The sequence below is a fragment of the Haplochromis burtoni genome, unplaced genomic scaffold (assembly GCF_018398535.1).
Source record: "Haplochromis burtoni strain Fernald_Lab_line unplaced genomic scaffold, NCSU_Asbu1 Contig_158, whole genome shotgun sequence".
Classification (NCBI taxonomy): domain Eukaryota; kingdom Metazoa; phylum Chordata; class Actinopteri; order Cichliformes; family Cichlidae; genus Haplochromis; species Haplochromis burtoni.
The window spans coordinates 334,047-347,818 of NW_024582519.1; the positions used below are offsets into that span (position 1 = coordinate 334,047).

General features: G+C 41.8%; 1 protein-coding gene across 4 annotated transcripts in view; it reads left to right on the plus strand.

The window, feature by feature from the left end:
• The window catches only part of cntln (centlein, centrosomal protein), a 93,189-nt gene that overhangs the window by 16,398 nt on the left and 63,019 nt on the right, over positions 1 to 13,772 (plus strand). For 3 of the 4 annotated variants that reach the window (XM_042225047.1, XM_005932382.3, XM_042225046.1), the window contains 2 exons: positions 6,714 to 6,848; positions 11,619 to 11,738. In XM_042225047.1, the coding sequence (XP_042080981.1) occupies positions 6,714 to 6,848; positions 11,619 to 11,738 (255 nt within the window). The remainder of the gene's footprint in view (positions 1 to 6,713; positions 6,849 to 11,618; positions 11,739 to 13,772) is intronic. The other variant, XM_042225048.1, reaches the window with a different exon arrangement.

Consider the following 13,772-nt stretch of genomic DNA (forward strand, 5'->3'; position numbering starts at 1 on the left):
CTGTCTGGCTGATTTGTTTTTTGTAACTTTCTTACCCGCTGACATCAAAGTGAACAGATCAGGTATCCCAAGGTATAGCGCTCAGTCAGGAGGGTTTTCTATTTCCCACTCTCTAATTTCACTGACAGGTTATGCGTACGTGTGGGTACGTCTGTCTTCATAGTTGTGTGTTTGACTGAAGGTGTGTGTGTGTGTATCCGAGCACATAATCGCGAATTCTGTAACAACTTCCTCCCGAACACCTGTTAAATTCAAATGCTCGGGTTGTTAAGGCAGATTTGATTTTAATTTTAAATGTTTTGGTGGAAGTTACTATTGGAGGTGATCAAAGTACTGATCGCAACAGGAGCACAGGGGGGGAGACACAGTGCTCATTTGAATATGGACCGGAGCGACGGCTTTGAACACCCCACCCGCAGTGGTTTTTGGTGGGGGCGGGGATAAAGGAGGGGTTGGGGTGAGAGGAATAACACCTATTGTGTGTTACATTTCCATGCCGCGCACCAGGATTGTGCGTTCTCGCTTGTCTTATGCAAAGTTAACTCTTTACAGGAAGCTGAACAAGACTTTACAAAGGCTCAAATGTGGGCAGTGTGTGGCGTGACCACACAGCTCAACTCATTTTAATCAGGCTGGTTTCTACTTGAATAATGTAAATCTATTATTTGTTAAATCTATTTTTGTTATTTATCCACAAATTAAAATATAAATACTACATCTATCAGTATGTCTCTCTAAGATCTATGTTTGTATGTAGATAGATTGTCACCATTTTTTAGTACATCAAAAGTCAGCTAATTGCTCCTGTGCTTAGGTAGTTGTCCAGTGTTTGGGTATTTGCCTGTGTTTGAGTTTATAAAGTGGTGCAAACATCTCCATGTCAGGCTGTAGATGGCCCGATGCCCTGATCTTCTAGCTTTAGGGCCTGGCTGATCATCAGGCACCTGGATGACCCCCATGCACAACGAGCTGCTGTGAAATTGCCAGGTTAGGGAGGCTTGGGTTGCCAGGTTGGGTGGTCACCATCGCAATCTAGATGCAAAGCAGGCTCCCTCATTAGCGGACAGAAAACTAGCTAGTCTGAACATTTCATTATTCAGAAGCGTTTAACTGCATCGTTTGTATTTACTGTAGTTTAGTTAGAGTTTGGCTACTATCAGAGCCGAGCTGTGATTAAAGACCAACATTAGAATCCACAGCAGACCTCAGGCTTTCTGGAATCATCACCGCAGTAAATGAGTGGTAAGTTGTTAATTATGTGGGCAGTCATTCAAAGCAGTGGTTACTCTCTCATCAACATTGGAAAGAGAAAATTAGGCATTCACATTCAATCCAGAAAAGTTTGGTCTAAATATAATGGGAAGAAGCACCTGTGTCTTTTGAAATGTTTACTGAAACTTTTTTTAATGGCCTATTTAAAAAAAACCAAAAAAAAACCCCATTTATACAAGGTTTGTGTTTTTTTTTTTTTCTTTTTGTTTGCTTTGGTTTGTCTCATTATCTCAATAGAACAACAATAATGTTAACATAACACCTGTGTTTTTTCTTTAAACTATGTCTATAGACATTTGAATGCCGCTTTAATATAATGATACATGAAATGCAGTAAGGTCTCATACTAAGCCTGAAGCACAGAAATAACATTTAGAGACATGACCGAGCCTTCCCCCCCCTGTTTTTTTTTAATATACTGAACGAACCCCACACGTTGCATCTCCCTTATCTTGCTGAGATCATTTTTTAACATCTGCTCCTGGGTTTTTATTAATGTTGGCTAATTTAAACGCTTTTAGATGTGTAATTAAAGTGCTAGTGAGACGCTCACACGTGCATAAATTTATACACCCACCGTTTTTGTCAGGTCACCTTTGGCTTTGGTGAGGCATTTCTTTTGATCATCATCATCATTAATGGCAGTCATCGGCTGAAAAGGGTGAAAACATAATGCCACGAAGAAATATGAAATCAGCTTTCAGCTAGAAGTTGAATAGACACTCAAAAAGGCATGAGGATGAGTTTAGTATGTTGTCCAGCTTGTCTCAGTATTGTAATTTTTATTTCTGTATTTTTAAGCACTTTGCAGACCTTGGATTTTTAATTTCTTAGATTTTGTAGTTCTCTGTAAAATAACACAAGGATTAAGGAATGCCAAATGTTAGTACTATGTTGCACCACATAAGAAGTGTTTTGCAATATATTGTCAATATTTAAGTCAATTGTGGCATTTCCCAAATGAAAGATGGTAAACTGAACTAAAGGTAACTGAATTGTGGTGATGTGAAAAATGGCCGACAGCAGGGTAAAGCAAATCAAAAAGCAGGTTTATAAAGTGGTGCAAACATCTCCATGTCTGGCTGTAGATGGCATGACGTCCTGAGCTTCTAGCTTTACATTGCATTTTAAAATGAACGCAATAAAGAAATGTGTAAGTGAGTATCAAAACTACTGTATAATGATAGCATTGCTATTGTGGGGAAGGTATCACGGTAGTACCAAATTGCTACGATATTGCTAACCCTAATAAGCATGAAATTAAGTTCAATTAAAATAAGGAGAGAGGAAATAAGTTCATATATGAATTTAGCTTTGAATGTTCATCATTGTACTTTGTGAAAATGTGATTGAAGGCACAGGCCTTGTTTTCATTCATGCTACAGTCACAATGAGGAAAACGGTGACTGGAGACCATATTGCAACCAAAGTTATTGCAACCAAAGTTATTGCAACCATGTGCAATGAACTTGCAATCTTGTTGCCTTCGAAATGGTTGCTTCGAGGCAGACACTAGGTCTATCACCACTTGCAGTCAGTTGGAGTCTTCAAAGCGATTTTGGTGCAAGAGATGTGATGAGACAGAATCAGCCTGCTAAACGGAGTCAAGTGGGCAATTATATGCAATCTGTGACAAAATAGTGATTAATTGGGATTAAATCTGTGAATATATGTCTACTTTATTACTTTACTTTAACTACTTAGAACAGCCTCAGCTTATGGGCAACCAGTTGGTCACCGCAAAAACAATTCACTGCTTTCACCGAGCAACCACCGATTTTTTCCTAGGCGCAAGGAGTTGCTGTCCTATTTTTGCTCTAGTGTGACTGAGCCATTAAGACGAATGCCCTTCCTTTAACTAAACTCGCAGGACCTACTTTAAAGTATATTAATCTTTATTGTAAACACGTGGCTGTATTCACACGTTTCTTTTTTCATTTGAATTCCATTAATGCTTAAAATGCATTTTTTGTCAGTGACTAATGTTATGTGTGCTGATTGTATTATCACTAAATAGTATTACCTACATGAGTTTGCGTTTTGGGTGTGTATTAGTAGTAAATATTGTTGTCAACATGTGTGTGTGTGCGTGTGAGTGGGTGGGTGAGTGTTTGGAGCTGGCCCACGTCCAGGGCCAGAGACATACTAATGACATAGATGCCAGTGGTGTGTTTTACAAGCTCAACTGCTCTCATTAGATGAGAAACTCTGTGTAGCACAGCTCGCCTCATTAATGAAGCACAGCCATGTGCCGCTGCAGAGACATACACTCACTCGTTCTAGCACATACACCCGGGTCAAACAGACTGTGTGGGAGGACTCAGGGCTGGGTACACACTCCGAAAACATACACGCACCTACTTCCTACTCACTGTGTGCCGTCCTTCTATTAAGTCCCCCTCCACTGCGCTGCCAGTTAAAACACACACTCATCCATCTATGCACAAAGACACATGCTCTTTGAAGACTCACCAGCTTGAATACAAAGTGCACCAGGCCTGAGAGTGCACTGCTTAAAGTCTTCACTTCTCAGGCCTATCCAATCACTTTCACATATGCTGTCGTTCCATTCATTCTATTCGAATGCGATTGTGTGAGCATGCGTTTGTGTATCCATGCAGTGAGTGGCTTTGGGTGTGTGCGTGTGGGTGGGGAGCCCCTCCTGATTATAGCTACTCCATAATTAACAGTGATCAGATTTGTTTTGTGGCATAAATGGTGCATGTGTAGAACATTAGGCCTGGCAAGTCTCATTTCACATTCAGCTCAAGGGCTCGGCAGCAGACGGGTCACGAGCTTCAGGGAGCACAATCACAAGCCTCGCTCCATATGGTCCTGCCTGCCGCATCCTCACATGTGAGGGCCGCCAGTGCCAGACAAGTTCCCCCAAGAACCTAATCGTGTTCAGTAATTACCAAGACCGGCTTTTCTCTCTCTTTTTTTCCTCCTCCCCTCCCTCCCTCAGCCTCCTCCCAATCTCTTGCTCTTTTTATTTATTTTTTTCACCACACCTGCATGCTCTCTTCTCCTCTGTCAATCTCATGCTCCCGTGCCGTCTCTTGGTTTACTCTAAGCTACGTGTAATCTGTTTGTCTTTTTTTTCCGTTTATATATATTGTTGCTCTTTTAACGGCTTCCCGGCTTTCCTGTTTTCCGCTGGATGAAAATCAGGAGGGCGACGAGAGAGAATTCGCGAGGAAGAAAAGTCAGACGCTCCCGCATCAGTTAATTTCTAAATTGCTTTATGTGGCTGATGCCGAAAAACGCACTCCATCCTCCTGCCTGCCTGGAAATTATAAATAATTGTAACAGATGCGCCAATATGGCCGGCCTCCAATAAACGAGGCCCCAGATAATTTGACCAACCCCCTTTGACAGGCCAATTTAATAAAACATGAACAAAATCTTCCTCACTAATAATTTATCATCCCCTCTCCTCCCCTTTGGTTAAAGTTGATTACCCTGGCAGTTAACAAGGTCACGCCCAGATGCCAGGTTTCTGATAATGCAATCAGGACTTGTTGGAAAAAAGGTGATGACATCCTGTGTGGTTTTCTTCACAACTTGGCCTCCCAGTACAACACGGTGGTGAAGGCCTTTGTTTGTCAAAGAGCTTCAATTTGATGTGTTGAGTCAAAGTGTTGTTGATAGCAGCAGGTGAAGCTTTTCTTTTCTCTTTAGTTTCACACTTTTTCTTATTAGCGATTTAAGAAAAGGCGTGAATATGTGCAGGTGATACAGTCAAGAGGTATGTGGATGAGTTTTTGAACTATAAAAGGGCTTGTCTGACTTGATAAAAACTGCCTATACAGCACGTGGCCTTTTGGCAGTGGATTAAAAGTCATGCTGTCCTTAAAGCTATAATATCTTTGCACAAAAACGCACACTCAGCATAACAACACAACAGTAGCTTAAGCGTAGAGATTAAAGTTTGAGTGACATGGGCAGTTTGAAGGTGACAGTTGTTGCCCTGTACATACAGAAACCCCCTCTGGTTAGTCTTGATTGTGTTAGTATTTTGTCCCAAAGTGTCTCATTATACACTTTTTTCCGAAATAGTGGAGCTGCTGGTTAATTATCTCTTGACTAGATGAGATATCTGGGTGTTGACTGCAGTGAGCTAAAGTTGCCATTCTTTTTAACTACATGGTGGACAAACTGTTATCACATTTGTAACGCAATGCAGTACATGACTGCTGCAAGTACACAAAGAAGATTAAAGATTTAAAACATTATTTTAAAAAAGTGTTTTTTACAGTGGAAAGAATTAAAGGCAGACTGTATTCTGCTTTGGTTAAGCTTAAGCAAACTTTAAACCGAATTAAGCAATAAAAAAATACATTAGCCTGATATTGGTTCACTAATAGCTTGCTGTTAATTTAAAGAGAACATATCCATTTTATTAAGTACACCTTGCTAGTATGTGTTAGATCCTCTTTATCCTTCAGAACTGCCTTAATTCTTTATGGCATTAATTGTATAAGGTGCTGATATTTTGATATTTGTCTGAAACTTTGGTCCATATTGACATGGGAGCATCACACAGTTGCTGCAGATCTTTGATGTGAATCTCCCGTTCCACCACATCCCACTACTAGCCTGAAACATTGATACAAGGCAGGATGGATCGATGCTTTGATGTTACTTATGCGGAGGTCTGGCCCTACCATCCCAGTGTCACAGTAGAAATCAAGACCCATCAGACCAGGCAATGTTTTTCCAATCTTCTATTAACAGTTTTGCGGAGCCCGTGCGAGTGGTAATCTGAGTTTTCTGTTCTCAGCTGACACAAGTTGGACCCAGTGTGGTATCCCATTTCCTTCAAGGTTTGTCATGTTGTACATTCAGAGCTGCTCTTCTGTATACCTTGGTTGTAATCCAATCGATAAGGTGGTTAATTAATTTGCCTTCTTATAAACTTGAAGTAGTCTTTCTGTTCTTCTCTAGTGTTTTTGCCCAGATAACTCCTGCGTAGTGGATATGTTCTCATTTTTGGACTGTTTTCTCTAAGCCCTAGAGATGGTTGAGCAGCCAAATCCCCATAGATCATCAGATTCTGAAATACTCAAACTAGCATGTCTGCCACCTTGTGACATTCAAAGTCACTTATATCACCTTTCTTCTTCATTCTGATGTTCGGTTAGAACTTCAGCATGTTGTCTTGAGTACGTCTACATGCCTGATTGAATTGAGCTGCTACCATGTAATGGGCCGATTAGATATTTGCATTGACAAGCAAATATGGTTAAGTGGGTGTGTTTGTTACGGCTGAAATACTCAACTTTGAGGAATAACATGGAAAACGTTTTTAAATTTCCGGACATAAGCATGACAAAATAACAGCTGTCACCAAACCAAGGCTCTGTTTTCCATCAGCCTATCTTAGTCGTCTCTTTTCAGCCTTTCAAGCACCAACATATGCGCCATCTCTTTTCTCACAGGCGTTGGCGTCAGAGCAGGTTGATGCGGTAGCCCAGAAGTCTAGCCCTGACCAGGCCTCTACTCGAGGTTCATGTCCCAGGCCAGAGGGTAGTACTTTCCATCAGAGATCTGCCAGTTCCATTAGAAGACAACAGGTAGGTCAGAACATGCTTCTGGTAATTATGTCAAAGCCAACACGTGGATGAGCAGCTAACATACCTTCACTTATCCATTACTGTTTTGTTCAGATTAGATCAAAGCCACAGAGAAGGGATATAAAGGAAACTGTCTTTCTAGAATCATATGATTTATCAGACCCAGCCCCTGCCAACCTTTGTCCTGAACTTCCCAACACACACACACAGATGCCCCTCCTACTGTGACCAAGCCGGCGTGTGCTGCTGGTTTCACGCATGCCTTGGGCTCAGGCACTGGCTAATTTACCGCTTCAGCAGTACATTATGAACAAGAAAGAAGCTTTTGATCTTCTCAGTATTCAACTCATAAGTTTGGCAGGACATGTTTCTAGATGGCCTCACTCACTCTAAAGCTGGCCTGAAGACACGTTGTTTGATTTAAGCCGCTGTCCTCATTGTATCTTAAATCGAAGCGCTTCTGTTCTGGCAGTCTATTTGTGTAATGTAATTATACCGTGCAAAATAAATAAATAGTATTGACATTTGATGAGCTTCCTTTACGCTTGCCTTAGGGCACACAACTCACAAACACATAATTGTTGTACTATCCACCTATAATTCATTATCAAAAACATGCGCCAATGTTGATCCTGCTGCTGATATCCAAAATCAGTGTGAAAATACTTTTTTTTTGATATTCTATTATACTGACTAATAACGTGAATCATAATTAGATCTACTGAATGGAAATCGGGGCATTTGTCATCAGTTTCAGTAAAAGTCAGCTTGGCTTTTCATTTATTATAAATGCAATCCTGCCTGTCACTGCCTCTGACCACACATTTACTGTGTGTTATACATACGTTTACAAATGAGATTTTAATGCAGGCACATGATCATATTAGAGCTGCCGCGCCAACATTTACAGAAACAGATGTCAGATGAAAGATGGAGAGCTTTAAATTGAATTAACTCCTTTAAATGAAATAAAGTTATTATTTAACTGAATGAAATTTAAGATTGATGCGTTTTATTTTCTGAGTGGCGACTACAAAGTGGCATCTTTAAAGTGGCATTCTTTCACATAGCACAGTGGCACGTTCACGTCTCTCAGCCAGTAGCTATAAGAACTCCGGTTATTACTTTAAAACATGTAAATTTCATAAAACATGTCCAGCCTTACTGTAAATCTTGAATAATTTCTAGAAGCACGATGATGGTCCAAAAAAACTATAAACTTTTTATGCCTCATTACGATTCATACCACTCCATTTAAACTGGAATAACAAACTGGAAGGTCAGCAGCTGATGAGACGAGTCTTCTGTTCAGCATACTGTTTCCCCCTTGGAATCAGATTTCTGCTATTTTACTCAATGCCCACAGTGAAGTGGGATTATTGGCTGCGTCTATAAACAGTGCAGAGTGGTGCATGTCCGACTGTGTTGGGTGCATGCAGTAAGTGTTATAATGATGTTAGCCATTAAAAAACAAACAAACAAAAAAACTATGTCTCAAGGAACTTGAGAGACTTGGTGTGTGTGTGTGTGTGTGTGTGTGTGTGTGTGTGTGTGTGTGTGTGTGTGTGTGTCACATGATTTGAGTGAAGAAAGTTTACTTTGATGTGGAAAATTAGATTTGAAAGACCTCATGAAAAATTGTATTTTCAAGTTCCAAACTGTTTAGAGTTTTTATTAGAAACAACACTGTGAATTGCTAACATTATACAGAGTGGACCATTTTTCAGCATGATTTACTTCAAGTTTGAGCTCAAACTTGAGCATTTGTTTTTAAAGTTTGCTTAGTAACAGTGCTCATTTGTATGTATAGTCATCAGGGAACGTGAACACATTTAATTACTCTCCAGATGCACTCATAACAGGCTAGTGCAATCATAAAGAAACCCATTGATGACAGTGACTCAGTGTCTCTGTCAGATAGAAAGTGGAGGAGAGGTGAAGGGAGGCGGGCACTCAGTGAAATGATTCTTTCCTCTGCTGATTCCTCAGTAAATCCGGTTTTTAAGTTACAGACCTTTTCCCTCATTTCCTTCTTACTATGTGCCCTCTGTCCCTCCTTCTGCTTTGCACTCTCATGTTTACAAAGCCATTACAGGGTGTTATACACAGGTCAGGCCATGACCACCAGACAGCTGCCGAGCTGAGGTAAATGTCGAGGACAGCCTTCTGTGTCTCGTGTTCTCTGCTTTTTATCCTTCAGGCCTGTCTTGTGGAACATTAACATCAATGCCGCAACACAGAGCTTCCCACACAAATAAAGGGCATTCATGCGTCTTCGGGTCCAGCAGCAGTCAGGCGTCCAACTGGACCAGAGAGAACATCTGCACCAAAATGTCAGTCATTAGTCAGTGTCACCATTTTATTAATTTACCGTGGACTTTAGACAAGCACGCAGCAGTTTGTCTCACGTGGTTCTCACCTTCATTAATAATTACTGTGATCAGGTTAAGTAGTAAATATCATTCACAATTTATATTTCTACCTGAAACCCAGTTTAGAGTTTGTCTGCAGTATGTCATGCACTTTATAATTGCTCATCTTTACTTTTAGGTTTAGGACTTCGAGTTGGTTTGGATTCCCCTTTTGGAATCTGTGTTTCCCCCTTGTACAGACAAACTAAGCCAGTTGGCCTGCCACTCATCAGGAATATGCAGATCAATCTGCTAATTAGTTGCATAGAGTCATTAAGGCTGAGTTAGAACACATGGTTGGCACCCATGCAGGCATGTTAGCAAAACCTGGCCGCCAGGTCACTGGAGTCAACTGTAGCCTCAGAGCACATTTCCCAGCACCCGTACATCGTGTATATATTAATGTCACAAGCAGATGTTCTGTTTTAAATACACATTCTGTGATGTTAAAACTAAAGGAAATGTGTTATACAGTAACTAATTAAGTGACAAATGCGTTTTTTAAGTTACAATAAAAAAGTCTTAATGTCTAATCCCTTTCTTTTAAACATGTCAATTAGCATTTTGCAGCAGTTGCTATTAACTGAACAATATCTGCTGTCTGTTAGTGTCCTTCTAAATAGGTGAAGTTCGCCCTCATGTGAATGATTTGAGTTGCAGACCCATACACAAGGGATTCATGAGGAGCAATGCAAAGAAAGCAGAGTCCATTGTTTTCATGTATTCCATGTTGCCATGTAACAACATTCAATCATGTGTTATGAATTATCATGCAAAAATATTTTTTTCACTCACTTTTGAGAGTGGAGAGTTTTCAGGCAATGTTATTTTAAAGTTTGCCAAGCTGCTTTGTGAGCACATGTACAAGTTGCGCTATTTGTTGTGCTGACAGAGTAAGGTGTGATTTGGCTTCTGCAGGGAATCTTTGACATATCCTACGTAAATGACTGACATTGTTGCCTGCATTTATGTTTGAAACAAATAAAATGTCAGGACTTTTTAAAAACAGCCGTCAGAATGTACCATGTCCCTCCTGGAATTTGCTGACATTTTTGAGTCCTTATATTGATGCTATGTTTATTATTCCTCAGACTGAGACGATTGTTGATCTCTTGCTGTTATATAATCAAAAACTGCTGCGATAAAGTAGTCAGGAATGCACAGGAGGAATCAATGGTACAGAACAGGCCAATCACAGTAGCTGCGCGCTGCGTCAAGATGACTTGTAGTTACAATTCTAAGGAGGTTACACCAGGAGGGTGTGGGTTTCAGCGGGAGTTTGCAGTTTCCCACTGAAGCATAAATCCCCACCGGTCAAGCACCAAGATGTGTTTGGTTCCCCCAGTGCTTGATTAGTGTATGATTTTGCTTAGGACACTAGGGCATGAGATATTTTCTTGTTTCAGCCGTAACAACAGGTGTTGCAATATCAGAAAAGGCTGAAATCTTAATGACTTTAATAGGCAAGAGAGCTTGTCAACAGCAATCAAAATACATATTTTTTGGATGGTGGGGGGTTAGGCTTAACTGATCTGCTATCCTCTCATTAACCTCACCACTTTAGCACCACCTCCTCCTCCTGTACTGCTCATCTTTCTCTACCCAAGGACTGTTGTGCATTTAGTCGCATTGCATATTTTAGCCTGCCATCTGGTCAGCCCTGCCCGGCGCTACAGGGGGGCCTCCTATCCTTTCATATTCATATTCCACTAGCATATTGTTCCCACTGCTTTTCTACAGCGCAGCCCCAGCAATTCTCCATTTCTTTATTTATTTCTACAGAAGAGGCTGGCAAGCAAACTGCACCCCCCCTCCTAATCGGCGGCTCTTCCAGTTGTCCTATCAAGTGTAACCTGGAGGCCCCTAGCAGAGCAATTAGAGCGGCCTCCCTGACCACCTCTTGTAATGAAGCCCAGCACATTCTGGAATCTATAGCCCCTTTAGTCTCCCCTAATGGGACATCATTATTGTCAAAGAAACAATGTAAATGGAAATGAACATACTCATTAGCCAGTCGCAGGGAGAAACCTTTGCTGCTCTCAGCTTGCAACTCCTGCTTCCAAACACACACACACACAAGAGTGAACCTCCTCCCTTCAGCTTCTGTGGACTGCTGCTCGAGCTTGCTTTATTCCTCTGGCAGCGTGTTTGTTTTTGTCTGCATATGTGTGTACCAAGAAAGACAATGCTCATGTTTTACTCAAGGTGAGAGGGGAGTGGAGTGAACATAGATAATTCCATTATTGGCATTCACTCAGTGTTTCTACAGATGTTAATTGCTGCATGTGTTTGTGCCTGTCTGTGTAAGTGAAGTGTGTTCAAGCTCCCACCCCAGTGCTTCTTTGCTTACCCTTCCCAGGGTGCACCAGTGCAGCGGTCCAGGTCCCTGTCTCCAGCTGGCAGCGTCGGGTTTGGAAGTGAGAGGAGAAAAGAGGCAGAAGAGAGGATTCGAGACCTCGAGGAGCTGCTGCAATTGAAGGTAATTACTTGCCAATGTATACAAATAAATGTAATGTCTTAATCTTTTCCACCCCTCTTAGAACAGTTTATTTATCCCCAAGTTTAGAGTACAGTTCTCACTCTGATTCCTTATGGTCGAACTTTATTTTATTAGTCTTTTTTTGCATCTTTTGTCTGTGTATCCCTGCATGACAGTGTTTCTCAAAGTGACATTGAACTACCCGAAGGAGTGGTTTGCTTCAAAAAGCACATTTGTTGTTGCTATATTTTGGTGACATCTGTTAGTATCAGTTTGAAGGAGCTGCTTGTTGCTGTGGCCACTAGCTTAGATATGATTGCTGCTATCAGCTACTGGTTTATATAGAGGTCTGCAAGAGAGTAACAGTGGTTCAATTGCAGTACTGCTGCCACTGCCTCCTCCGTGACCTTCTCTTACGGTGTCTTTCACACATACATACGTACATGGGCGCACACACAAGCAGAGTGTGCGTAGGCAGTGAAGCAGCAGGAGAGAAGCCGCTCTGGTGAAAGCGGATGCAGCCATTTTTCTTTCTTTTTTTTTTATCCTTAAACGAATCAGCTTTATTGGTCTTTTAACCTTCACTTGCTCTGTGATGTTCTTCTCAGACTATTCTTCGTCCTCGTGTTGTTTTCAGTGTCTCCAACTGGCTGCAAGCAAAAGAAAAAAAGTTGATTTTCACCCCCGTGTTGCACTTTCCCCTAAAGCTCACTGCCTTTAAAAAACAAATCTCTCTATCTTCGCAGCTGACCAACGAGTGAGTGATTATCCAAAGGTCATCTCCCTTTGAACACAATCCCAGGAACGCATTAGGCACCATTTCCTTGTCAGATCTGAAGTGTCTGAATTACATCACTGGCAGACACCTCGACAGTAATGCTCAACATAGATTCAGACAACACGCATGACTGTCTTAGTTAATGGTGCCATTTACTTGTCTGCTGTTTGAGGGGCATTTAGCAAAGGTATGCACAGAAAAACGTGACTACATTAATGAGGGCATTTGTTCAAGGCATGATTTAGTGGTTTTTGTCCTTTGCTTGTTTCTGGAAATAAGCAAAATGCCCTCTATCAGTTGCACTTGAGACCTTACCTTCAGCCTCTTACTGTGCAGTACTTTGCTTGGTTCAGTTTGCTGCTGTGCAGTTTTCCAGTCCTTTCCAACAGAATGCTTTTCAAATTGGGTACGGCAGCCATACCATTGACATGTTGACCTTAGCTGCGAACAAACAAACAATTCTCTTAATAACGCCCTCCTTTTTTTCTACTTCACACTTTGAAGTAAAAAGTAGCTGTTGCTGTGTAATTATTTTTCAGCTTGAGAACGTCCACACATGTGTTCACTGACTGAGTGGGGGTGTATTGATCGGTGGGCAAGGGTCTGTGGCCTGATGACCAGAGCTGGTCTGCCCAGGGGGAAGCTCTATAAGGAGCCTGGGAAGCCATGATGTGGCTAATGCCCTGCCACTTGCACCATCCCACCCCCCCGCCGCCCCTCCATCAGTCAGCCACAACTCCTCTGTGTCCCCCCTCAGCCTCTAGTTCCACCAGTTAACACTGCTCTGGTCTGGCCCCTTTCATTAAAGCCCTGTTTTTGAGAGGTCGGGGGCTGCTCGAAAGGGCTGACGATGTCTTGCAGATGTCCTCAGTGAATAATCCGCACTAGGGAAAATCCATACTTGTCACATCGGCAGTGTGGATGTGCAGTGCGCGTGTGTGCACACACATTGTGTGTCCAGCGCATATTTGTGTGCGCTCTCTCTCTGTTCTCTTTGTCCTTGTTAATAATAACAGGGCCGAGGGCTCGCATTTCCCTCTCTGCAGGGTAGCCGTGTCATATCAGCAGTAAACAAGCTCCTTCCCTTCAGAAAGCACTCGACAACTCTCCCTAGCCTTGGCCACTCAAGCAGAAACCTGTCCTGCACCCTTCCTTTCACTTTTCCTTTTCCTCCCCCCTCTCTCTCTCTCTCTCTCTCTCTCTCTCTCTCTCTCTCTCTCTCTCTCTCTCTCTCTCTCTCTCTCTCTCTCTCTCTC